Source organism: Brassica rapa, chromosome A06, assembly GCF_000309985.2.
Source record: "Brassica rapa cultivar Chiifu-401-42 chromosome A06, CAAS_Brap_v3.01, whole genome shotgun sequence".
NCBI lineage: Eukaryota > Viridiplantae > Streptophyta > Magnoliopsida > Brassicales > Brassicaceae > Brassica > Brassica rapa.
The window spans coordinates 28,633,128-28,656,847 of NC_024800.2; the positions used below are offsets into that span (position 1 = coordinate 28,633,128).

Below are 23,720 nucleotides of genomic sequence, written 5' to 3' on the forward strand. Positions count from 1 at the left end.
GTTTTTTGTTTATTTGAAAAGTGAAACTAAAGTGGCCTAGTGACGTGATGACATCTAGCGGCCGCATGAGAAAGTGGAATGCAAAATTGTCCTTTCCGTTTAAACAATTCAAAAAGTTTACTAATAGTTTCATAGTACAGTCATTTTACTGGCACTCTTGCGAAAGATATCTAAACAGATGATACGGCATGCCTGGTGCATATACAAAATTGATTGTAGAAAATGTTACACGTATGTTTTATATTTAAGAAGATATTACATGTACTTCAATAATATTACACATACACATGTTGGAACTTAGAAGATACATAACGTCTGAGAGACTAGGTTGCACTGCACCATTCAACATACTAGATCTTGTTATACTAGACAGAAATTGTAAGTTGTAGGTGAGAAGGCATTGAAAAGGTTAGCACACACCAGCATCTCAGCTTAGAGTCTATTTCTTCTATCGTGTGTTCACCCATTGAATTTCTCAATGACAATAGGTGCTAACATTTTTGTCAACGCTAACCATTTCTTCTAGTCAAATACCAAAGTTCCAGTAGTTGTATATTCTGAAGTTCTAGTGTACCATCAAATAAATATATCCAATACTCGGACTTGATACAAGTCTTATTTATTGCAAAGAATAATCAATTATGAAGTTAAATTCTCATGCTTGTTTTTCTGGATCTGCACCATCCAATTATCGTGATCATAAAAGAGGACGAGGAATAAGATTAACAAATAAAAACTTGAACGAAAATAAAAGTGGTCGGGATACTAAAAGCAAACTGAAATTTTGGTTATAGATGTGGCATGAACGAACATTGGCTACGTATATTTCGTACAACAAAACAAAATAACCGATTTGGATCGAGAATCATTAAAGGAAAAAGAATATGACTTTGATTAGCCTTTGTCTCACATAACGATCGCGTCCTAATCCTTGCAAATACCGAACACTGTCTTCTCAATCACAGTAAGAAGATAAAGAAATCGAATCTCTTTTTTTTGTTTCTTTCTTTCATTGTACATAGAAAAATAAGGTAACTACAACAATTTACTTGGAATCAAAGTGTATTTAGATTTGATGAATCTTTGTTTCCTGAATCCTGGGGTTTAATTTTCTTTCTATAAATTCAAATATATATATATATAGAGGGAGAGAGAGAGAGACTCTGTTGAGTGATGGGGAGGCTCAAGCATTAGATGTTTCAGAGGACGAGAGAGGCTGGAGTTCTTGTTCTTTAACAGCAGCACTTACAGGCTCATAAGTTGCTTCTTCTTGTTGTCTCCTTCTCCACACCAACGCAAGTTTGACGATCACCGAAGTAACCAGTAACGAGATCATTACTCCCACCACCACTCCAAGTAAATGCTTCTCCAACCAGCTCCTGCAACCACATCAGACCCGTAAATATATATCAAATCTAGCAAATGATTCTGCAACCATGTAAACGAAACGAAACATACTGTTTCCGCTTCTGCTCAGCCTTCCATTCTAGCAATTTGTAGCTTCCAAATTGACCGGGTAGGCGCAATTTGTTTTCCTTCAAAAGCGACATTATGTTCTGCAATCACGTAAAACTCAAATATTTTTATGGGCTAATGAAAGATACCTAAACCAATAATGATCACAAGCCATCTCATCGTGTTTGTAAGGACAAGGACAAGTACCAGTGCTGTATTATTGGAAATGTACTCGGAAGATTGTGGGGGATAGATTCCCCATTTCAGGCGATACTCATTTCCGCTGGTCGTGATACTCAACAAGCGAACCTAGCAATAAGAAGAGCCATTGAGATGATTTCATCACCTTTTAGCACACATATATAACTAGTGGAAAGTGCATGTTTAAGCTTGCCTGTGAACTTTGAATCTCTAACTCATGGGCAATGAAATCTGCGATCTCTGAGAAGTTGGGCTTCATTGAAGCATTATTCACACTAATTGACACTTGGAAGGTGATAACTCCAATCCGAAAAACACCTTCACATTCGTAAGAAATAGCCAAATAAAATCTCATGTAGAAACAACCATCTGTTTGAAAGGAGAAATAAAATCTCATGTAGCCAAATGAGTTGTTGATTGTAAGAGTAATTTTACAACTCAAGAAATAAAGTTCTTCCCTTTTGAGTTTGAAATAATAAGAATAGTCAAAGGAACAAGAGATATGATGATAACAAGAGTAGCTTAAGATAAATCCCTGAAAATCCAAACAAACTACCTGGAAGATCCACTGTAGGAGCCTTGCTTGGAGCGGGGCTTGGGCTTCGGCTTGGAGAGATATTATTAAGACTTTTATTTTGGGTAACTGGTGAAGTAGGTGCAGGAGAATCTGGTGGTGACGCCAGCCTCCTCCATAGATCAGAACAGTTGGTTTTCAAAAACCCGAGCTTGTCATTTTCACGGTCATAAGTGACAAGCGTATTGCGAACAACAATTCCTGATCAAAAAAAAAAACAGAAACTGAAGTTGATTTGAAATCAAAGAGTGAAGAACAAGTGATCTATCTTGAAACTAATCATACATGATACATGGTTTCATAGACAATGGGAAATGAATGCAAGATACGTAAAGTGAGTCAGCATACACTATACCTCCAAGGAGTGTTGTTGAGTCTCTATCAGGAAATATTCCAAGGCAGTAAGCGCCTCTAACTTTAGTGTGCTGTAAGAAACACACAAATATAAACTGTTGTAATAGCTTTCTAAGACAACAGAAACTGTTAATGCTTGCTGAGAAATGAGATTATCAAACAAGTAGTAGCTTAAAGAAAAAGATGAAGCCATTTTACTTTACCCTGAATAAGTAGTTCTCAGGAGAAAGTATCAGTTTCTGATGATTGCCAAACTCCATAGCGATCTCGGGGAAAAAATTGTGTATCTCAGCCACATCCCTGAGCCGGGGCCCGGCATCAGATATTATTAGTATCCTTAGACGTTAAATCAATTCGAGGTTTCGTAATATTTGAAAAGCTTTAAACAAACCTTCCAGCGCCAGAGAAACAAATATCATCATAGTTTGGGTCTGGACCATGGATCCGTTTCAGAGATGGGATTTCCTTAATGACCTGCAAAATATAGGGCCATGGCCATCAACATTTATCTCCTACAGTTTGTATTCTAAAGCTTATAAAAGTCCATTAACCTTACCGCGTCCTTTATGGCATTAAACGCCTCCTTGGGAAAATAAGCATAAGTTGTTCCACTATCCAAGACGGTTCCATGCTTTCCGTTAAAGACCTTTGGGTTCAGCTTCAGAGACTTGCCAGCAACATGCATTTGTTTCAGGTCAATGTTGTAGTACGGACTGCAAACACCCGAAACTAGAGTGATGTGTGAGAAGCTCGAGATCTACTCTAAAAAGAAGTTACTCTCTCTCTCTCTCTCTCTACCTGCGGAAAGGATCCGAACGAGCAAACACCATTCCAGCAGGAGGAGATATTTTACCAAGCACCATCGCACCACCACCAACTTCCATCCCACCATAACACAAGGAAAAGGAGTCCTCAATGACACCCTTGTCAACAAGCTGGTCAACGATACTGAGCTTACCACGACCCAAACCCATAATACCATCAGCACGCTGGCTGAAAAGGTCCCCTGTCTCCACGTTCTCGCATCCGAAAACAGCGCGCTGCGGAGAAAGCTGGCTCTCGTTGCCGAAAGATATCAAATCCTCACTTAGAATCCCACTACTCGAACTCATCTCAGCGTAACGTCTTTCGTAGATACACAGTTTCCCATCATCATCACAGTTGCAATCAGGATTGCATTTAACAGCTTCGTATGTGGTAGATAGCTCAGGTTGGAACTTGGGATCCTGAAAAGCCAATAAAAAGAAGTCAATACATATACTCATACTCAGACTCATCAGTGATCATAATTGATGAAAAGAAGAATAGCCATGTTCGTTTGGTTGCCGCAGATTTCGGCGTCAGCGTCAATAAAGATAGTTGTTGTTTGTTTCGCAGACGCTGCCGCATATTATGTCGCGACCGCAGGTTTTATCGGCGTCAGCCGCAGGACGCAGCGTCAGATGCAGCTTCCTGCGTCAACGAAACGAACAAGAGTTGACACAGAATGTTGACGCTGCCGCCGGTACCTGCGGCAACCAAACGAACAGCCCTAAATGTGAGCAGACCTGATGCTTGCCACAGTGTTTGCAGGTGGAGCAAGGAACGTAAGTGACAGTGCTTCCAGTATCTACAATCAAAGCGAACTCTTGTGGTGGTGTTCCTATCAATAACCGTGTCGTGTAGTAGCTGCATTCAATTATAAAAATAAATATTCAGCAAACATCGAAACTTTAATCAAATGGATGAAAATCAAACCCGTTGGCGAGGAGGTCATCGTAGAGCTTCATGTGAGCGTTAGGGAGCTGCTGCGACTGATGGAGAATACGGCGGCGGAGGCGCAAATCCTCCACTCGCGGCGGAAGGGATGAGTAGCTTAGCGGGAAAATCATCCCTGATTCGGCTGCTAAATCGGGAATCTTATCAGCCGCGGTCAGATCGAAGATGATGAGGAGGAGGAGGAGGAGGGCGAGGAGAGAAGCTCGATCCATGGATTGTGGCGATGGAATGGAGGAGATAGGGGGAGTAAACTCCACCGTGACTCCGTCGTAGATCCACAGTGAAAGTTGAGACGAGAGAGAGAGAGAGAGAGAGAATGAAATGGTCACCGGTCACGGTGGTTTCATGATTTCAATAGTCTCTCTCTATTTTATTTATTTTTTTGATTGTTAGTGCTTCTAACGACGAATCACGTAATGTCACGTAGCAGATTAACGAGCTTGGTGAAGTCAACGACTCTAAAGTCACAACTCTTGCCTTTATATGATCCGGCACGGCACTGTCTTGCAATTTGGATTGTATGGGACCGGCCGGTTGGATCAGTCAACCTCTTTTCTTCGGTTCCAGTTTGAATTAGACCGTCTAAAATTATACAAAGCAGATAAAAAAATAATTGAAATTAAACATTTTGATTTTTAAATTAAAACTTAAATTTAAATTTAAAGTTTCATACTTGAAAATATCACTTAAAATATAACAGAAAATTACTAAAAATATCATATTCATAATACAAATTTTCAGGTTTACATTAATTACTTTTACTCTCACTTTTAGAGAGGTAAATAGACATTTAAATTTTTAAAAAATACTTTCAGAATAATTTTTAAATTTCAAAAAGAAAATTCAAAAAAAAAAACAAAAAAAATCAAAATAAAGTCCAAATATTTACTTTTAAAATTCTCAAATTCAAATAAATCGAGCACATCATAATGTTTATTTAACATGTTCGATAAGTGTTCACTTAAAAAATATTTTCTTTGATTAAAGAATCTCAGTTCATTATACATATAGATAAAGTTCTGAGAGTGTAAACAATATTTTAAAACTTTAAATAAAAATATGAGAGATATATTCAATTGTGATAAATTTTTGGTCGTAAAATTATGAATTTTATGGAAAAAATAGATTTTACATGTCATAGTTAAAAATAAATAAGTTAAGCTGTGATAGTTTTTGAATTAATAATATATTTATTATAAATATATTTATAAAATGATTATGCTGGCAACAAATACGGGAAGAATCACCTAATATACAAGTACACATTCAAACAAAAGTAAAACCATAAACGAGGTAAGCAATAATGATAGGGAAACGAAAGTAGAAGAGAAAGACAATAAACAGAACTAGAATTAGAAAATAGTCTCGAGTCTTTTACACATATATAATAGGTAACGAACAAACACAAAAACATAAATCTCTCAAGACAAAGACAGGACAAAACATACTGGTGAGGACAATATTTTTTGGTTATGTAACAAAAACATATTGTTCCACAAAACAAAAGCCTCACCTAGAAAATTCAACAATGACACAACAAAACAATTATGATAAGCACATACATTCTTCTTTCTTTCTTTTAACTTTTGGCTCTAGAGATTGAGTTTATCCAGAACTTTCTTCCCAAACTTGTTGCACCTCATCAATGGTTTATTACGCTCTATATGCCTCATCAAAATGACGCGCAATACGTCCTGCAAACACCAAACACCATTCTCATTATCGACAGCATAATCTTTACGCATAAAGACCACAACATTAGACAGTGTACGGCCCTGATATTCATTACCTCACACACAAACCATGCAGTTTGAATGACATAGTTTCCAAAAGGGTCTACAAGAAGTGTATCAATATCTTTGAGCAAGTCATATACGATCATGCTATGGTCGATATAGTGTATTTTCAAGAACTTCTGCACAACATGACTTCCGTATTTGTTACGGGAGAGGCGCGCGTAGTTCCCAAACAGCTGTTGCACGAGCAAAATTGTTACGTTTGGATCATTCAGCTCCACTACATACTGCACCACGTAGTTTCTGAAGGAGAATAATATATATAATAATTGTGAGTAAACAAAATGGAGATATGAGATAACAAAACGATTGTATGTATCACTCGTCATTTCATAGCTCATGTTTTACCCGAAGTTGTTCACGCAGAGGCTCAACGCATTACTGATTATCTCACGAATCAAACGTTTCGTTAGCACCTCACAACTAGTACCAAGACATTGCTGAAGCATGCAGCAGCCATGTTGGTCAATTGCTAACCCGAAACAGTTCTGAGCTAAAACTTCAATAAGATCCTGTAACGAACAAACAACACAGTGGATAGAAGAAAGAGTGTCATATTCCACGACTAAAGGTATTTGGAAACAAATGATTCAGAGTCTATCATGGCTAACTTTACTTGTATCACAAGCAATAAAATCACCAAGTTTACACCTGCGACAGAATCCACCATAGAGAGATCCTAGACTAGAATATATTTTCAGTCATATGACTTGTACAAAAAATTATGAACTGAATAGAACAGACACTGCAAGATTAAAGATGCAACTTGAAACATCAAACTGATTCATTTACTTTTGAGTTTTGCTACAGTGGAGTTATATAACTATATTATTGTATATGAAAGTGACTGCCTGTTTTGAAAAAGACTGCATTTTTAAGAAACAAAGATCAAAATTGACTCCACAGCCATAAACAAAGATTCAGCAGATGAATATTTTCTACTATATAACTAATTAACTTTAGAGATATATATCCCTATAACTAACAAAGAACCAAGCACCAGAGAGTACTGTGGATGATGAGATGCTTACCCGATTCAACGAGGGGGGAAACTGGTTAAAGCATTGCATAATCACATGTTTAGCACCGTTGCTCCTTGTAAATGAAAGTACTCCCATGCTAACAGCTCCAACTACCCGCAAAATTTGTTCTTCAGAATGAAGACACCTCAACAGCGACTGTATCGAACGGGTTCTGGTAATGCCAAAAAAAAAAATTTAACAAATAAAACAACACCGGTTACAAAGACTGTCTTTATCCATAAATCTAAACTAAAACAATCACCAAGCCTAAAAAGCTAATTACGATATTACAGAATCAAAGGATCAGAAGTGTGTGTACCCGACAGGATCAATGCACATCTTAATAAATCCTAACTGGTTCAGAGTGATCACATCGATAATATGACTGATCTGTTGAGAGCTACACTTGTGCATAAGCTTGTGAAGGACTTGAGAAGCGAAAGGGTGTTCCATCAACTCATAGATGCTAGAGATAACATCGTTGAACATCACATCAATGGTCTCCTTGGAACACTCATCGATCTTCTCCTGCAAGACAAGGCTCGATTTTGGATCCTTATAAGCAAGCAAAGCAATGGGTCCCATTCTCGCGTTCACGAAACCTTCGTTGCTCCTCCAAGAACCAAACCCATTGTCGCGACCTCTCGACAAGTCGGGCGAAACACTACTCTGCCCATACGATCCTCCGTCGTTAACGTAATCGTTCAGGGACGGCGATGTTCTTTGAAAGTAGTGATTCATCATCTCCTGCAAACCTACTTCACGCTGAGGAGGAAGAGACCAACCCCCGCCGCCGCCATTGATCCCTTGATTTTGCTGCAGTGACGATCGATTGGTCCAACGATTCTGCTGACGAAGGGAGAGCATAGCGAAAGAGGAATCTAGGGTTTCGACATCAACACCAGTCGGGAATCGAGACAGCTGTTCGTCGAGAGCTCTATGAGTGTCCGGTTGGAACTGAGACTCACCTCGTGGATACATCTCCGCCGGAGACAGATTCTCCTCCGTCGCATTTCCGTCGCGTTCGCCGCCGGTTGAGTTGACGCGGGACGACTCCATTACTTAGCAAAGAAGCTGAAGAGAAATTATATAACAGAGAGAGAGAGAGGAGGAAAACAGAAAGGAGAAAGAGACCTTTTTCTCTAGGTTTGTGGAGATTTAATACGAATGTAAATCTATATATATAGAGAGAGAGAAAAGATTTAAGGTATTAATGCAGAATAGAGTGATTAAGGTAATTAAGAGAGATTTAACTTTAGAAAGATATTCAATAATTAAAAGTTCAAACAAGGAAATTCTAAGAGGTTGAATAACGTTTGAATTCTTCTTAAAGTTTTTTGATGTCTTCTTTCGTTCTTCTTATGCTAGAACTTTGCCCATGCACATTAAATATTCACAAATATTATTCCAAGACGACTCAGTACAGTCAAAGTTAAGTGTACTTCAACAGAAGACTCGCGTGGACCACACGAGTTCCCTTCTCATTGGTTAAGACATATTTTGTTTTTATTTTTTCTTTTGATAATGTCGTACCAAAATCTTTGATGTTGTAAATGATTTTAGATAACTATCAAATATACTGAAATATTATCAGTTAAATAAAAGGCCTAGGCAAAAAATACCAAAACCGAACTGAAATACCTAAAATCGGAACCGTACCAAAACCCTCAAATACCGGAACGGTTCCTATATTTGTGAATATTTTCAATAGCATATAACCTAAACTTTGAAAATCATGAGTTAATTTACTTATTATTGTAGCCTTGTATTTTTAAAATTAATTCTTATTTTGTATTTTATTTTAATGTTAAATTTGAAAAATATTATATATATAGATATATTAATTGAATTTATTTATAATGTTTTAATTTTATTAACTTACTTTGTTTGATAGTGGTTTCTATTTTATTTTTAAATGATTTGTTTTTGGAAATATTGACATTTTTGAAAATAAAAATTAAAATAATGACTTGTCATAATATAATTGGTTGTTTTAAATTTTGTATACATACCTTTAATGACTTATGGCCTCGACTTTTTCTTATAACATCACCTACACTTTTATAACACATAGATTTATGTTAAATTTCCAAATATTTTATATATATATGAGTCAATTCCATTTTAATTATTTATTTAGTAGTTGCCTTTTTGATATTGAATTCCATTATGTATTAAAATAATCAGTTTTAGAAATTTTAACATTTTTAAAAAATTGTAAGCCAATCAAAATTAGGATTTCTTATTTTGATTGGTTGTTTATAATCCTATGTGTATATTCTCAATGGCTTTTTGCTTCAGTTTTATATAGTAAATAAAATGATGATTTAGCATATTTTTGGTGTTTTTAAAATATTATGTGAACATTCTCAATTATTTATACTTAGTTCAACTTATACATAGTATATGTTATTTGTGAATATTTTCATTAGCATATAGCCTAAAATTTTTAAATTATAAGTCAAATTTATTTACTTATTATTGAGTAAAAGTCTTACATTTTTAAATTAATTATTATTTTGTATTTATATGTTTATTTTTATGTTAAATTTCGAAAATATTTTATATATTAAGTTAACTTATTTATAATGTTCTATTTTTGTTAACTTAAATAATTTTATACTGGTTTCTGTTTTTTTTAATAAACAATTTTTGGAATTATTAATATTTTTTAAAATAATAAATTAAAATAAATGATTTGTCCAAATATAACTGGTGATTTTAAATCCTATGTGAACATTCTCAACGGCTTATAACTTCAACTTTTATATAGTATAGATTTTTGAAAGATGATGCATTTTTTTGCTACAAAAGTTTCAGAATTCACCTCCCAAAATAGCTGATCAAATTTCCCACTTTAAATTTCATTGGTATGAACTTATTAATAAAGGGGGAAAGAGTGTATGCTAAAATACAAAACACAAGCAAAACATTTCAAAATTACATACAAAATCTTTAAACATAAGTTCAACTAAAAGTAGTCCTAAGACATGTACAACCCAAAACAGTAAAGAACTGCTTCTCTTGGTTTCAAATGATTCTTTGCCGATGAACAAAGCTCTCTCTAAATGCTGACATCTTCAAAGAAGGTAAGAGGAAGCTCTGGCGATACAGGCATAGTCGCAACACACTTGAACTGAGTAGGGAACCAAAATAGAGACATAGAAACATGTAAGTCTCAAGAACATTGTGTTCTACACATTAAAGTCAAAATAGATGTCATAGTAGTTAATTGGATTTTACCTTATGCTGCTTGTATTTCTCTCTAACAGCTTGTAAAGCTCCTCCTTTTCTGCTAAGATACAAGTCATGTATCATACACACACATTCTCTGAGATCACCCGCTTTGTATCTCGTGTACTCTTCTAACATTACACTCTGTTACATTCAAAAAGCCAGAGATTTAGTGTCTTATACAAAGTGGTGAATATAGAACTATAACAAGAAGCAGGCTTCACCCAGGGATGTTGCTTTGGACGGATGATGAATCTTGCAAGATATACGGCTGAAGCAGCCACAACGGACGGAAGAAACTTCAAACTGTTATAGTCTAACATGCTTAGCTCGGAAAGATAGCTACAGAGAAACTCCATCTGTAAATGTGACATCTGAAACAAAGTGAAGAGTAAAAACCTTAGTAATTGCTCATACTAACAAAAAAAAAACGCCACAATTCAAGAAGCGCTTACATTGAAATCTTCTTGCGCAACTCTTGTGAACCGTCTGCACAAAAGCCAACAGAAACAAAAGTGAGACACAACCATAAATAACTAACTTAATGAGAAAACGAAAAGCATATCAGACTCAAACAAACTCAGAAAAGTATTGGTTGTGGGGTTTCCTAATTCAAACTGAAGAGCAAGAAGTACATCAGCTTCCATCTTCACAATCTCTTGCTTAGTGTAAGTGTTGTCTGTAATGTAACAGAAGTCCTCCACATTCGGAGGAGTTATCTCTTCATACTTCCTACAAAAAGCCCAAACATATAAAAGCCAAAAGAGATGCTAACAAACAAAAAAAAAAACTTAAAAAGATGTTTAGTTAGCTTACGAGGCAATAAGCATAGCGGAAACTCCCAAAAGCTGAAGCTTTTGCCTATTAACAGTCCGAAGAGACAAGAATCTGTCGATGTAGGAGACAGCGAGGTAAAGAGTGTCGGAGAGAAGTTTGTACTCTTCAGCAACTTCAACTAACCAATCAACCAAAACTCCTCTCATATTAGGCGTTACATCTCTCTGCACCTTTTCAATATAATCAATCAAAGGCCTTGACTTTTCCTTCACCTGATTCAAAATTTCAACCAAAATCAATTTTTTACACAAGACCCAGATCGAATTGAAAAAGGGTACCTCTAATTGACGGAGATAAACGAAGATTCCGGTGACATAAGGAGCACACATCTGGGGATCATCAGATCTGGTGTCGATATCGGACTTCGATGTCTTCTTGTTTTGCTTCTTCGGAACTCTAAGGGGTTTTCTGGTTTGTTTTCGCTTATTGCACAAGTTGGGAAGCTCACCGAGGACAACTCTCTTCTTCTTCTTCTTGCTGAGGCGGTCCTCGTCTGCCATAGCAGCTTTTCTTTTGGTGGCTGCTCTCGTCATCCTCACGAAGTTCTCCTTATCGTCGGACATGATTCGATAGAGATCGAGATTGGTTGGAAGAGAATGATGGAGAGGGGGAGGAGAAAAAGGGAAGACGCAGAGCGCCATTTCCGATTGATTTTTTTCGAATGAGACATTGAATTGGCGCTTTCGAAAATTTTGAGATGTTTTCAAATTTTGGTTTTACGAAAATGTGGGTCGAATTTTGTTGGCGGGAAAAAAGAAAAAGAAAAACTTTTCAAGAGCACTTTTAATGGGCCTCTCCAACAAGAATACTGAACAATATGGAATTTTGATTGTTTTTTTTTTGTTGACGACAACAATTTAGTAGATACACTTTACATAGTTCCAATTTCAAACCTTTTTAAATAATTTTTAAAAAAAAAAAAAAATATATTCAAAAAGATAAACTTCCATTTAAAAATCAGATTATACAATAAATGAAAATATTTAGATATTAAAATTATAATTAAAATATATGACAATTGATTTAGATATTAGATTTAGATATTAAAAGTTTGTAAGAGTAAAAAGAAAACAAAATTCGAAAATTTGTTTTTAGAATTAAATTACTTCATATATTATAAATCAGCAAATAGCATCTCTTAAGATGGGTCACCGATTTTGTTTTCAATTTTTAAGTGTGGCTCACAAGTTGAAGACTAATAAATGTTTTGTCCGGCAATTTTTCCAATTTAAATAAATTATCATCATTTGTAAGCGATAAAGTCTCACTGTATTTCTTCACGCAAAAGAAAGTTTCGTTTACTTATTCTCGTTGCTGCAATAATTACGCGATGTTCATACACGATCTTGTTAGGGTTGGAAATCGAGAGAATTTTGATCAAAATTCATTAATAACCATGCGTCTGTGGTCAAGTAGTCAAGACGTTTCGTGGACTTCCAAAAGACCCGAATTCAAATTCGTTCCACACCAGATTCTCATGTGCGTGGTCACCGAAACTTTTCACATTCACTTTCCAGAGAATGATTTACCATTTTTTATTATTATTACAGTGTCTAACCATTTTCTACGTTGCAGCTGCATATTCTATTTCTGCTGTAAATTACTAAATTATATAACAATTCCATGCCGCCTTACTAAAATTATGTGTGTATAAATGTAACATCGGTATTTTACAAAATAACTTAAAAAAATAAAAGATCTAAAATTTTCATTTATTACTTTTCAAAAGTCAATTCCAAAATCGTAAATCCAATATATAACAATAAATCCAACAAATGCAATAGATCCCGAAATATCGATAAAAGCATATAAACCAGAAATTTGAAAAAAAAAGTAGAAAAATATCCAAAAACACCAATCCTATATAAATTCACGCTTACTTGCTAGTCTCACCTGAAAGAAAAAAGAAAAGAGGGGTGAATAGGAGAGTCACTCATTGAAGTATGAGAGGTTAAACATGCAAACCACTCCTTTAAGTAAATATAATTCCCACTATTGATATTTAACTCTAACATGAACAGACAAAATGCCTAAAGCATCACACACAACACACAGTGCGCTGATAATGCATATTTAGATTACACACTCCGCATTCTCCTTATACGTATATATATTAATACGCATCGTCGATAGTACAGTCTGTCTTTGTACCCCAACCATCTCAGTAGCATCAATAGTGCACACGTCTCTACACCATACGCTCAACACAAGTAAAGTCGCTAACCCAGACGTCTCTGAACCACCACCCTCACCATACGCTAAAAACAAGTAAAGTAGCGTCGCTAACTTAGATATCTCTTAGCCCTTGCCTGTGCACATAGTTCGTACTCATAACTATGTACTCATTAAGTGATGGTATATATATATATACCATCACTTAACATCACACAATCCAATCAACGGTTGAATCATCTAGACCCCTAGTTCTGGTTTGCATGAATGAACTAACTACCAATCAAGACTCAAACAAATTTAATTCAAACAGACGGATCATGATTCGAAATCAAAACTAACATAGAGAGAATTCTACACAGGTACGAGATTTACGGAATAAACCATCACCTTAGCAATGTGAAAAAGTAATAGTTATGGATTCCAGCTGCTCAAACAGAATCAAATTCTGAAATCAGAGCAAACAATCGAGTCATAACGCCCTTTGAATGGTTAAAAACGGATAACGGATAATCTGGTCAAATTGTCAACTCGCTGGTCAATGTTCAATCATGTTACCTCCGACCCAAACAGATCAACCCCTGACCAAATTGAAATCGAATTGGAACATCCAGTTTGCCTTAACCGGATTTAATTTAATTGGACTAGACTCGAATCCATTACAAACCGGTTTAATCATAACCAAAATCAATTCTCAAAAACCAATCGGTTTAACAATAGCAGAAAATCAACTACGCTAAACCAAAACGGCTTGACTTGTCAACATCTTAATAAAATCTGAATAAAATATTTTCATATCTTTTTATTTATAATATAAATATATATTATATTTTTCACTAAACTTATCATTTTAAAATATTTAATTACATGTGTTTTTATTTATAGGCTAAATGTATATTTCGTTTTCTCTTAAACAAACCTTTTAACCTTAAAAATATGTCAAACTTGATATTTAAAGATGTGAATAGGACAACAATTGGCAATACAGCAGTCCACATATCATCTTTTTATTTGTTATTATTTTTATAAAGTAGGAAACTATTAGAAGTAGGGAAATATCACCCGAAATAAAAATGTATGGTACAGTTAATTTTCTCCTATCTTCTACAACTACTTATCTAGGTACATTGTATATACAAATAAAATAAACTTTAATAAAATATTATGTTTGATGTGTATACGCAAGGAAGAATACTTGAGTATTTTATTATCACAAGGAATCATAATAATAGACCACAATGTGAACTTACATTTCGGGATCATAAGAAAATCCCCGGTATCTTATAACATTATCACAAGAATCTTTTTGTTTCAAAATTGAAAATACAGTAAAGAGATAATCTTGTTTTACGAAATCCTATCCACGCGGTAGCGCGTGAGATTAAACGTTTCCTTCACGTGCTCCTATCTACTTGGACAATTGATATATAACAGTTAATCTTACCTCCAATGACACCACATCCACTTGGCACTTCTGAGCTGTCGTTATTACCCTCATCTTGTCTTAACCAATAATAATTGACCTTTCACAATTTTTATATTTCATTTTCACCCTTCTACTTCTCACTTATTTTGTAACCCCCCTCATTTCTTTTGATTCACTTCAACAGCCCATATAATTTCTTTATTAGAAAAACAAGAACAGAAAGTTGACAAAATAATTGAAAACTTAATAAAAATACTCATTTAATTCCCCTCTTACGTCATCCCTTTAGTCTAATTCAATTATCCTTTTTAATATTCAAAAGATTCGTTAGTATATTGGTTGTGTCAAAAAAATATCTAACTAAAATAATGGACATTTATTTATTTAAGAAAAAAATAGAGGACTATTTCTATTTCACAAGCTCTTTAGATGCAATTACAAAAATTTGAAAATACTCTATTTTTAGTAGATTATATACTTTTAACCATTTTTTCTAAACTATTTTTATTTGTGAAAAGAGGACAAAAGTAATTAATAATTAATTCTAAACCTTTACTGAATTTCCCCTTTATATACAACCCCATCAACCCCTTTCTCAATCACACAATTGTCTTCTTCATCCTCAGAAAACTAAAAACATGGGCTCCGTAAAGGTAACCATCCTCCTCTTAGCAATGATGATCGGCGTTTCGTATGCTGCCGACATGTCGATCATCTCGTACGACGAGAAACACCACATCACCGCCGACAACGAGCGGAGCGACGCCGAGGTTGCGAGAATCTACGAGGCGTGGATGGAGAAACACGGCAAGAAGGCGCAGAGCAACGGTCTTGTCGGTGAGGAGAAGGACCAGAGATTTGAGATCTTCAAAGACAATCTCCGATTCATCGACGAACACAACAACAAAAACCTCAGTTACAAACTCGGTCTAACCCGGTTCGCTGATCTGACCAACGAAGAGTACCGATCTATCTACCTCGGTGCCAAACCGAAGAAGAGAGTCCTCAAAACCAGCGATCGTTATCAGCCGCGTGTTGGTGACGCGATACCTGATTCTGTTGACTGGAGAAAAGAAGGTGCCGTCGCCGCCGTTAAAGATCAGGGAAGCTGCGGTAAGCCTCCGATCATTTACAATGAAATCAGGTCTCCACTAGAACTATTAAAGCTAAAAAATAAAATATAAACATTGAAACTTGGTAATGATAATGTTTGGTCTCAAGTCGTGACTTTTAGATGTACGTTTCTGTAATAATTGTGGTTAGATTTGAAAAATCGTAAACTCTCTTAGTGATATTTTATTTGTTAGGAACGTTCTTGTCGTCTTTTAAACTTTAAAGTTGTGTAGTGGGACCATTAAATTGATAACGGACCCATACGATATCCACCTTTTAAAAGAATTAAAGCAAGTGGTGGGGGCTAAAGTATTTGATTATTTTGATTTAACGGATCTTCTCTTGATCTGTTTTGTAGGGAGTTGTTGGGCATTTTCAACCATTGGAGCGGTGGAAGGAATAAACAAGATCGTGACAGGAGATTTAATCTCTTTGTCTGAACAAGAACTTGTTGACTGTGACACATCTTACAACCAGGGTTGTAATGGAGGTTTGATGGATTATGCCTTTGAGTTCATCATTAAAAACGGTGGTATTGATACCGAAGAGGATTATCCATACAAAGCTGCTGACGGTCGTTGTGATCAGACCAGGGTTAGTATATCATTATTGTATTTAGTTTAGTTTTTAGGGTCAAATGAAATCAAAAACAATAATAGCTTTAATCTCTCTCTGTTTTTCGTCATTTTGGCAGAAAAACGCAAAGGTCGTCACGATTGATGCCTATGAGGATGTGCCTGAGAACAACGAGGCTGCGCTCAAGAAAGCTTTGGCTAACCAGCCTATTAGTGTCGCCATTGAAGCTGGGGGTCGCGCTTTCCAGCTCTATTCTTCGGTATGAGCTATAAGCAATTTGTTTATAACTAGATAACATGAGAAGGATCAATGCAATAGGAACGATGAATGGTCTTGTAACACGTTTTCTATTATAGTCAGATAATCATTTCAAAATATTAAAGTGTTTGCTTTGCCTTTTTTGACTCTTCAGGGTGTATTTGATGGAATATGTGGAACAGAGCTAGACCATGGAGTTGTAGCTGTTGGTTACGGAACTGAGAACGGAAAGGACTACTGGATTGTGAGAAACTCATGGGGAGGAAGCTGGGGAGAGAGCGGATACATAAAGATGGCACGTAACATTGCGGAGCCAACAGGGAAGTGTGGAATCGCCATGGAGGCTTCGTACCCGATCAAGAAAGGTCAGAACCCACCAAACCCTGGACCATCACCACCATCTCCCATTAAGCCACCGACCCAGTGTGACAAGTACTACTCTTGCCCCGAGGGCAATACTTGCTGTTGTCTCTTCAAGTACGGCAAGTACTGCTTCGGTTGGGGATGTTGCCCTCTCGAAGCTGCTACTTGCTGCGATGATAACACTAGCTGCTGTCCTCATGAGTACCCGGTTTGCAATGGCGATACCTGTTTGATGGTGAGTTTCTTGGTAATTTTGAGTTGGATGATAATGTTTGGAAAATGTTTACTGATTTTCTGGCAATGATGTGTGGTTATGCAGAGCAAGAACAGTCCATTCAGCGTTAAGGCTTTGAAGCGTACACCCGCGAAACCCTTCTGGGCACATAGCAGGAAGAACATGGCTTAAGAGGAAATATATCACTGATGAATTCATTCATTCCTTCTTAAGAGAGGAGAGGACATGAGTCAAGAGAATTCATCAAAAAAAGCTTTCTTATTGTTGTTGTTCTGATTATCTTTAAATTGCTGATTCTGCTGCTCGGGGGTTTTCTGTACATATAAAACCTCTTCCTAAGTGTCATTCACTTTCATCATTGATCCTAAACATTGGTATTTACCGGTTATTTATGGATAAATTTATCTTTTCCATTCTCAATGTCAAAAGTATTTTTTAGATTGAAATGTCGGTTTCTTATTACATGGTTGGTACGCTAGTATAAAGAGAGTAGCTTTGAGATGACAGTAAACAAGATTTTGTGAAAGCAACGAACAAACAATTGGAAATATTTTTTTTTATCTTTATTAGATTGGATATGAGAGATTTTTCATTATCTATCTATGTATATAAAAAACAGTTTTCTCCATCGACGTTGGATTACAAGTCAGTAAATCATTGTTGCGACATGTGTCCCTGGCATGAAACTCAGCGTTTCATTAATTTTTGTGTGGGCTTCGATTTTTATTTGGTGTTTTCACGTGTTTGCCCCAAATGGTATGTGTGGTCCGTGAAGGTAGAGTACGCCTGTAACTAGGGATGTTATTATAATGGGTTCTCTTTGCAGATTTTTAATGAGTTTTAGAAAAAGATAAATGTCTACTTAGATTCATTTAGTTAAATGGGTTTTAAATGAGTAGTTTTGTTAAAACTCATTTATCAAATGAGTTCTACTTAAAATTAATGGAGACCATGTTAACCTATTTAACTTAATATAATTAATTAATTATTTTTGTAAGAAAATGTGATTGTATAGTTTTGACGAAAAATTCGATTTTTACGATTTATGCAGAAAAAATTTCGATTTTGCAATTTTGGCAAAAAGAAATTCGATTTTGCAGTTTTGGCAAAAAAAATACATTTTTGGTCTTGACAGAAAAGTTTGATTACACGGTTTTGGCGAGAAAGAACGATTTTGCGGTTTCAACGTAAAAACTTATTTTTTACGGTTTTGGCGAGAAAACTCGGTCTTATGGTTTTGGTGGAAAAACTTAATTTTGCAGTTTTGACGGGAAAACTCGATTTACAATTTTTGACTGAAAAATCTGATTTTGCTTTTTGGCGAGAAAACTCGATTTTACGATTTTGCCGAAAAAACTCAATTTTTATGGTTTTGGCGGAGAAACTTGATTTCACGGTTTTAGTGGGAAAATCAAATTTTCTATAATATCCATAATCAGTTTATTTATTTAAAATTATATTTAAGAATATATATATATATATGTATATATTTAAAATTATAATCTTGGATAGATTATTATATATATTCAATCAATTTGTATAAAATTAATGAAAAGTTGATATAAAATTGTATAATTATCAAAAATCAAAACTAAACAATATTTATAAAATTTGTAGATACATATGAAACTAATTATTTTACGATAAAATTATATTTTTAGAAGAAAATGTAATTTTTTTGAAAGTTTTAGTAATAAAATTGTATAATTATAAAGATAAAATAATTAGTGCAAATTAAAAGTATAAACGATATTTATAGACTTATAGTTAATGGGCTGGGCTTATGAATATTACAATTAATTAGGCTTTTAGAAAATAAACTGAAAATCGCGGAAGTCTTAAAAGTTCAAGGAATGTCGTATTTTTCGTTTATCAGTAAAAGAAACTTGAAGTTCTCTCTTCCTCTTGAGGGAGAAAGTTCTCTCGAGTCTCCCTTCTTATCAAACACAGATCTTTCAGAAGGGAGCTCGATTTTTTTTTTAATATGTAAATGTAATATATTCGATCAATCAGATCGACTTTTGTTTGGCGATTTTTGGAGTGTATCTCGATCTTTCACGAAGCTGATCTTCAACCTATCTCTTTTGTCTTCGATGAAGATCGAAATAAACCGTTGATTTGATTTAAGCTTTCTCTGGTCTTGTTCCGGTGAATTAAGGCCTCATATGAGTTTGTCCGGTAAAATATGTTTTAAGGTTATCCAAACACGTTTAATCATGAACAACGATCCTGGTTAGATTTTTATATAGACGGCAAAAACGTATTTATTAAAACAAAAGAGAAACAAAAAAATGAATTATTAGTTTTAGACTTTTAGTAAAGAGAAAAATAAACAATATAGCAGGTTCTACGTTCATGTGAAGTACTATCAACTTAACTCTCAAGTCTCAACAAACATAATAATATATTTCCTCTTTACAGTAGTTAGATTCTATTTTTGATACAAAACAATAGTGAGATCGCGTTATATGCTTACCCTTCCTGCAAATTCGGCATTAAATATATTGATCCATGCCGATCATTATTCGTTTGCTTCGTTCAACAGTATTTTACAAGTTTGAATCATAAATAATAATAATAATTATGCATCTTCTTACTTTTTCAGTATTCACGTGACTCTGAGCTTTCAAGTCCGACAGCTAGTCTCTTGTGTCTTGCATCCTTTTGTCACGTAGCTCCTGCTCCCTTCACCCCTCTCTAGATTTTTTACCACAGAAAGCAAAATCAAGTCTGTGATATTGTAATCTCATACTCTATTCTTCGTTGACACATTCTCAACTCAGAGAAAATGCTTCGTTGTAACTTCCCCATTTCTCAGTTCCTTTTCTTCTGCTTCTTCTTCTTCTTCGCCGCCATTGCTTCTTCTTCTTCTTTAAACCGCACAAAACCGGCGTCTCTCCACCGTGATGCTTACTCTCTTTTACTGTTCAAATCCAAAGCTGATTTATGGAACAAGCTTGGTTTCTTCAGCAACAAAAGCTCCAGCTTCTGTCAATGGTGGGGTGTTACGTGCTACGGAAACAAAGTGGTTCGTTTGGTTATAGAGGATCTTTATCTTGGAGGCCAACTCGCTCCTGACTCAGTCAATAAACTCGACCAGCTCCGAGTTCTCAGTCTCAAGAACACCTCCTTAACCGGCCCTTTACCAGATTTATCCGGGTTGGTTAATCTCAAGTCGCTATTTCTCGATCACAACTCCTTCTCCGGTTCGTTTCCTCTCTCGGTTCTCGAGCTTCACCGGGTGAGAACCCTAGATCTCTCATTCAACATCCTCACCGGTCAAATCCCTCATGGTTTAGTCTTTTCCGACCGGTTGATTTACCTCCGACTCGATTCGAACCGGTTTATCGGAGCTGTACCTGCTCTAAACCAATCCTCTCTTCATTCTTTCAACGTTTCGGTTAACAACCTAACCGGTGCTGTACCGGTAACCGCCGTTCTGTTACGGTTCGGCATTTCCTCTTTTCTCGAAAACCCAAACCTCTGCGGCGAGATCGTTCACAAAGAATGCAACCCGAGGTCCAAGTTTTTCAATCAATCTCCGCCGGAGAAGGCGCCGCCGCCACCACCGCCTTTCCCTCACGGCCAAATGGCGGATTTCAGAGAAACGGGGTTTTCCCGGCCGAGTCACGGCAAGCATTCGCGATTCGCGGTGATTCTAGGGTTTCTATTAGCCGCTCTTGTCCTGTTTATCTCCGTGGGTTGTCTAATCGCCGCCGTGAAGAGGCGGAGAGACAATAACGATAAGGAGAAAGGGAAAGAATCGACGGCGGTTGTCGCGTCCGACGCGGCGGAGACGGCGGAAGTAGCGGCGGCGATACAGATGGAGCAAGAGAGCGAGCTGGAGGAGAAGGTGAAGAAGCTACAGGCGGCGAAGAGTGGGAGCTTAGTATTCTGTGCGGGAGAGGCCCACGTGTACACCATGGACCAGCTAATGACAGCTTCCGCCGAGTTATTGGGTAGAGGAACGGTGGGGACCACGTATAAGGCGTTGCTTGACAGCCGTTTGATCGTGACGGTTAAGAGGCTAGATGCCATTAGATTGGCGGGCGTAGGGAGGGAAAAGTTTGAGCGACACATGGAATCGGTTGGAGCATTAGGGCATCCGAACCTGGTCCCACTCAGGGCTTATTTCCAGGCAAAGGAAGAAAGGCTGTTGATTTATGATTATTTGCCAAATGGCAGCCTCTCTTCTCTCGTCCACGGTATGCTCGTAAACCCTCACACACGTGATTACGTATTTTCAAATTCTTTTTATAATAAATGATTGGTAGATTATCGTTGAAGACATCAAGCACCTGGTTGGTACTTGTAATAAATTAGTAGTTACGAGGTCTTTACTTTTGCTCGGTCAGTGACCACATGGAACTGAATTTATTAATCGTACGTCTCATCTCATTACATTAGTGACTAACCCATAATCTTTAATTAGAAAACTTGCTCGTTACGTATATAGACAATTCTAAACCATAAACCATGTAATCAATCAGATTTTAAACCACATTTTTGGTTTAATCGGTTTAGTTTGTAGGTCCATGTCTAGTAAGAAGAATAAATTCGTGGAGTTAGTTAAAAGTTGAGCAATGAGGAGTTAGTTATGTTGAAAGTTTGAATCATGTTTTGTGTAGGTACGAAATCGTCGAGGGCAAAACCATTGCACTGGACATCTTGTTTGAAGATAGCAGAAGACGTAGCTCAGGGTCTCTCCTACATCCATCAAGCATGGCAGCTAGTTCATGGAAACCTCAAATCCTCAAATGTCCTTCTCGGACCAGACTTCGAAGCTTGTATCGCCGACTACTGTCTTGTCGCTCTTGCAACAAACCCTCCTCTAACGTCAAATGACGGCCAAGAAGACGCGGATGCAATTGCTTATAAAGCCCCTGAAGCTCGACACAAGAGTTTGAGTTATCAATCGGTTAAAGCTGATGTTTACTCCTTCGGGATCCTTCTTTTGGAGCTTTTGACCGGGAAACAACCTTCGAAGCTTCCGGTTTTGCCACTTGATGAGATGATGGAATTTGTGAGGAAAGTGAGAGAGGAAGGTGAGAAGAATGGGAACTGGAGAGAGGACAGGGATAAATTCGGAATGTTGACGGAAGTTGCGGTCGCTTGTAGCTTAGCATCGCCGGAACAGAGGCCGACGATGTGGCAAGTGTTGAAGATGTTGCAGGAGATTAAAGAAGCGGCTGTAATGGAAGAGTGTGATCTTGTCATGGATTCTACCAATTCTGGAAGCTCATAAGGACAACTTTTTCTAAGAACAGAAACTTAATCTGTCGCTTTTCATGTCTTTCACTAATCTTTAAAACTATAGTAGTTAACAGTGGCGGTTTTACATTAGTGCCACACGATTCCTGATTACTTTGACTTGTCGTGATGATGTTTTCTTCCTATGAGTAGTGCAGTTGAATTTGAATTATGTATTTATATATAAAAAGTCTTTAGATTAAATTCAGAACTGAAAAAGATAGATATAGGGGTAAAACAATGCAAATCCAGAAGATGAAACGGGTCATTCAACTCTTTCTAACCATTCTACTTCATAGCAATATATGTTGAGTTCTAACCTCAGGAGACTGATAAGAACACAATCACTATATTGATGAACATAAAGGAACTACAAAAAGTCTAAGCAACAAGTGGCACAATTAGCCTAACATTCTCAATTACAATCATTCTCTATGTACTATATCCTCCTTTGTGTAACCTTTTATTCGTCTTCTTACTTTCCAGGTCCCAGCGTATTAGCTTCTCACGTGACATGCCATTGCTTCTATGATCATATAGATACCCCTTTGAAGACTCAACTTGCCCTCGAGCTGAAGTGATATACTTGACATATCAAAGTTGTCATCTAGTTCCAAGGTCACAGGAGAAGGGAATCCTTTCTCAACCAACAAAGGTTCCAATGGGCCAAGGAATGTATAGAATCTATATGCTCACGGCTGAACCAACACGTAAGGATAAACCTGCATTTGTACTGGAGCTGAATGTGCAATCTCCTTATTAACATGAAAATTTTATTTTTACCGCTTTCGTGGTACCATTTTTCATTTTTACCACCACTAAAATGACATTTTCAAGCAACCTGAAAATTTGCCGCATGACCCGCATGCAATATATTTTATCGCAGATCTTCTAAAAAGATCTAAAAACATTTTTGACCAAAAACACATAAATAAGAAAATGATCAAAAGAGATTTCATGAACAAGTAAATAACAACTATATTTTTATTATATATATATAAATATTAATAAATATTTAAATATAAGAAGTTTTCGATTTTTTTCCAATTTGATTTTTTTTGTGATTTTTTGGAATCTGAATTTCTCTATGGAACTA

General features: G+C 36.3%; 5 protein-coding genes across 6 annotated transcripts; 2 read left to right on the forward strand and 3 right to left on the reverse strand.

The window, feature by feature from the left end:
• Positions 1-971: 971 nt before the first annotated feature.
• On the reverse strand, positions 972-4,711 carry LOC103827994 (aspartic proteinase-like protein 2). Its single transcript, XM_009103565.3, has 12 exons — positions 4,322-4,711; positions 4,132-4,252; positions 3,383-3,810; positions 3,141-3,297; positions 2,976-3,058; positions 2,788-2,884; positions 2,586-2,655; positions 2,213-2,431; positions 1,850-1,974; positions 1,663-1,764; positions 1,459-1,556; positions 972-1,379 (listed from the first exon to the last, which is right to left on the reverse strand). Exons 1-12 carry the CDS (start codon positions 4,552-4,554, stop codon positions 1,184-1,186), a joined length of 1,929 nt encoding a protein of 642 aa, XP_009101813.1. The 5' UTR covers positions 4,555-4,711; the 3' UTR covers positions 972-1,183.
• Positions 4,712-5,674: 963 nt separating this feature from the next.
• Positions 5,675-9,761, reverse strand: LOC103827995 (pumilio homolog 14). Its single transcript, XM_009103566.3, has 5 exons — positions 7,480-9,761; positions 7,170-7,332; positions 6,487-6,650; positions 6,132-6,381; positions 5,675-6,036 (listed from the first exon to the last, which is right to left on the reverse strand). The coding sequence occupies exons 1-5, from the start codon at positions 8,217-8,219 to the stop codon at positions 5,935-5,937; spliced, it is 1,419 nt and encodes a 472-aa protein (XP_009101814.1). The 5' UTR covers positions 8,220-9,761; the 3' UTR covers positions 5,675-5,934.
• A 221-nt stretch (positions 9,762-9,982) lies between these two features.
• Positions 9,983-12,481, reverse strand: LOC103827996 (putative cyclin-A3-1). 2 transcript variants are annotated; one of them, XM_033272783.1, is made up of 7 exons: positions 11,510-12,481; positions 11,211-11,443; positions 10,977-11,126; positions 10,850-10,886; positions 10,619-10,768; positions 10,404-10,538; positions 9,983-10,296 (listed from the first exon to the last, which is right to left on the reverse strand). In XM_033272783.1, the coding sequence occupies exons 1-7, from the start codon at positions 11,870-11,872 to the stop codon at positions 10,225-10,227; spliced, it is 1,140 nt and encodes a 379-aa protein (XP_033128674.1). In that variant the 5' UTR covers positions 11,873-12,481; the 3' UTR covers positions 9,983-10,224. The 2 variants fall into 2 exon arrangements, with proteins under 2 accessions (XP_033128674.1, XP_009101815.1); XM_009103567.3 differs by having other exon boundaries at positions 10,850-10,883; positions 10,974-11,126; positions 11,510-12,480.
• A 2,932-nt stretch (positions 12,482-15,413) lies between these two features.
• On the forward strand, positions 15,414-17,812 carry LOC103827997 (probable cysteine protease RD21B). The gene is made up of 5 exons (XM_009103568.3): positions 15,414-15,942; positions 16,301-16,536; positions 16,637-16,777; positions 16,931-17,374; positions 17,459-17,812. Exons 1-5 carry the CDS (start codon positions 15,468-15,470, stop codon positions 17,543-17,545), a joined length of 1,383 nt encoding a protein of 460 aa, XP_009101816.1. The 5' UTR covers positions 15,414-15,467; the 3' UTR covers positions 17,546-17,812.
• Positions 17,813-19,485: 1,673 nt separating this feature from the next.
• LOC103827998 (probable inactive receptor kinase At5g67200) lies at positions 19,486-22,828 on the forward strand. Its single transcript, XM_009103569.3, has 2 exons — positions 19,486-21,579; positions 22,003-22,828. Exons 1-2 carry the CDS (start codon positions 20,163-20,165, stop codon positions 22,617-22,619), a joined length of 2,034 nt encoding a protein of 677 aa, XP_009101817.2. The 5' UTR covers positions 19,486-20,162; the 3' UTR covers positions 22,620-22,828.
• The last annotated feature ends 892 nt before the right edge of the window (positions 22,829-23,720 follow it).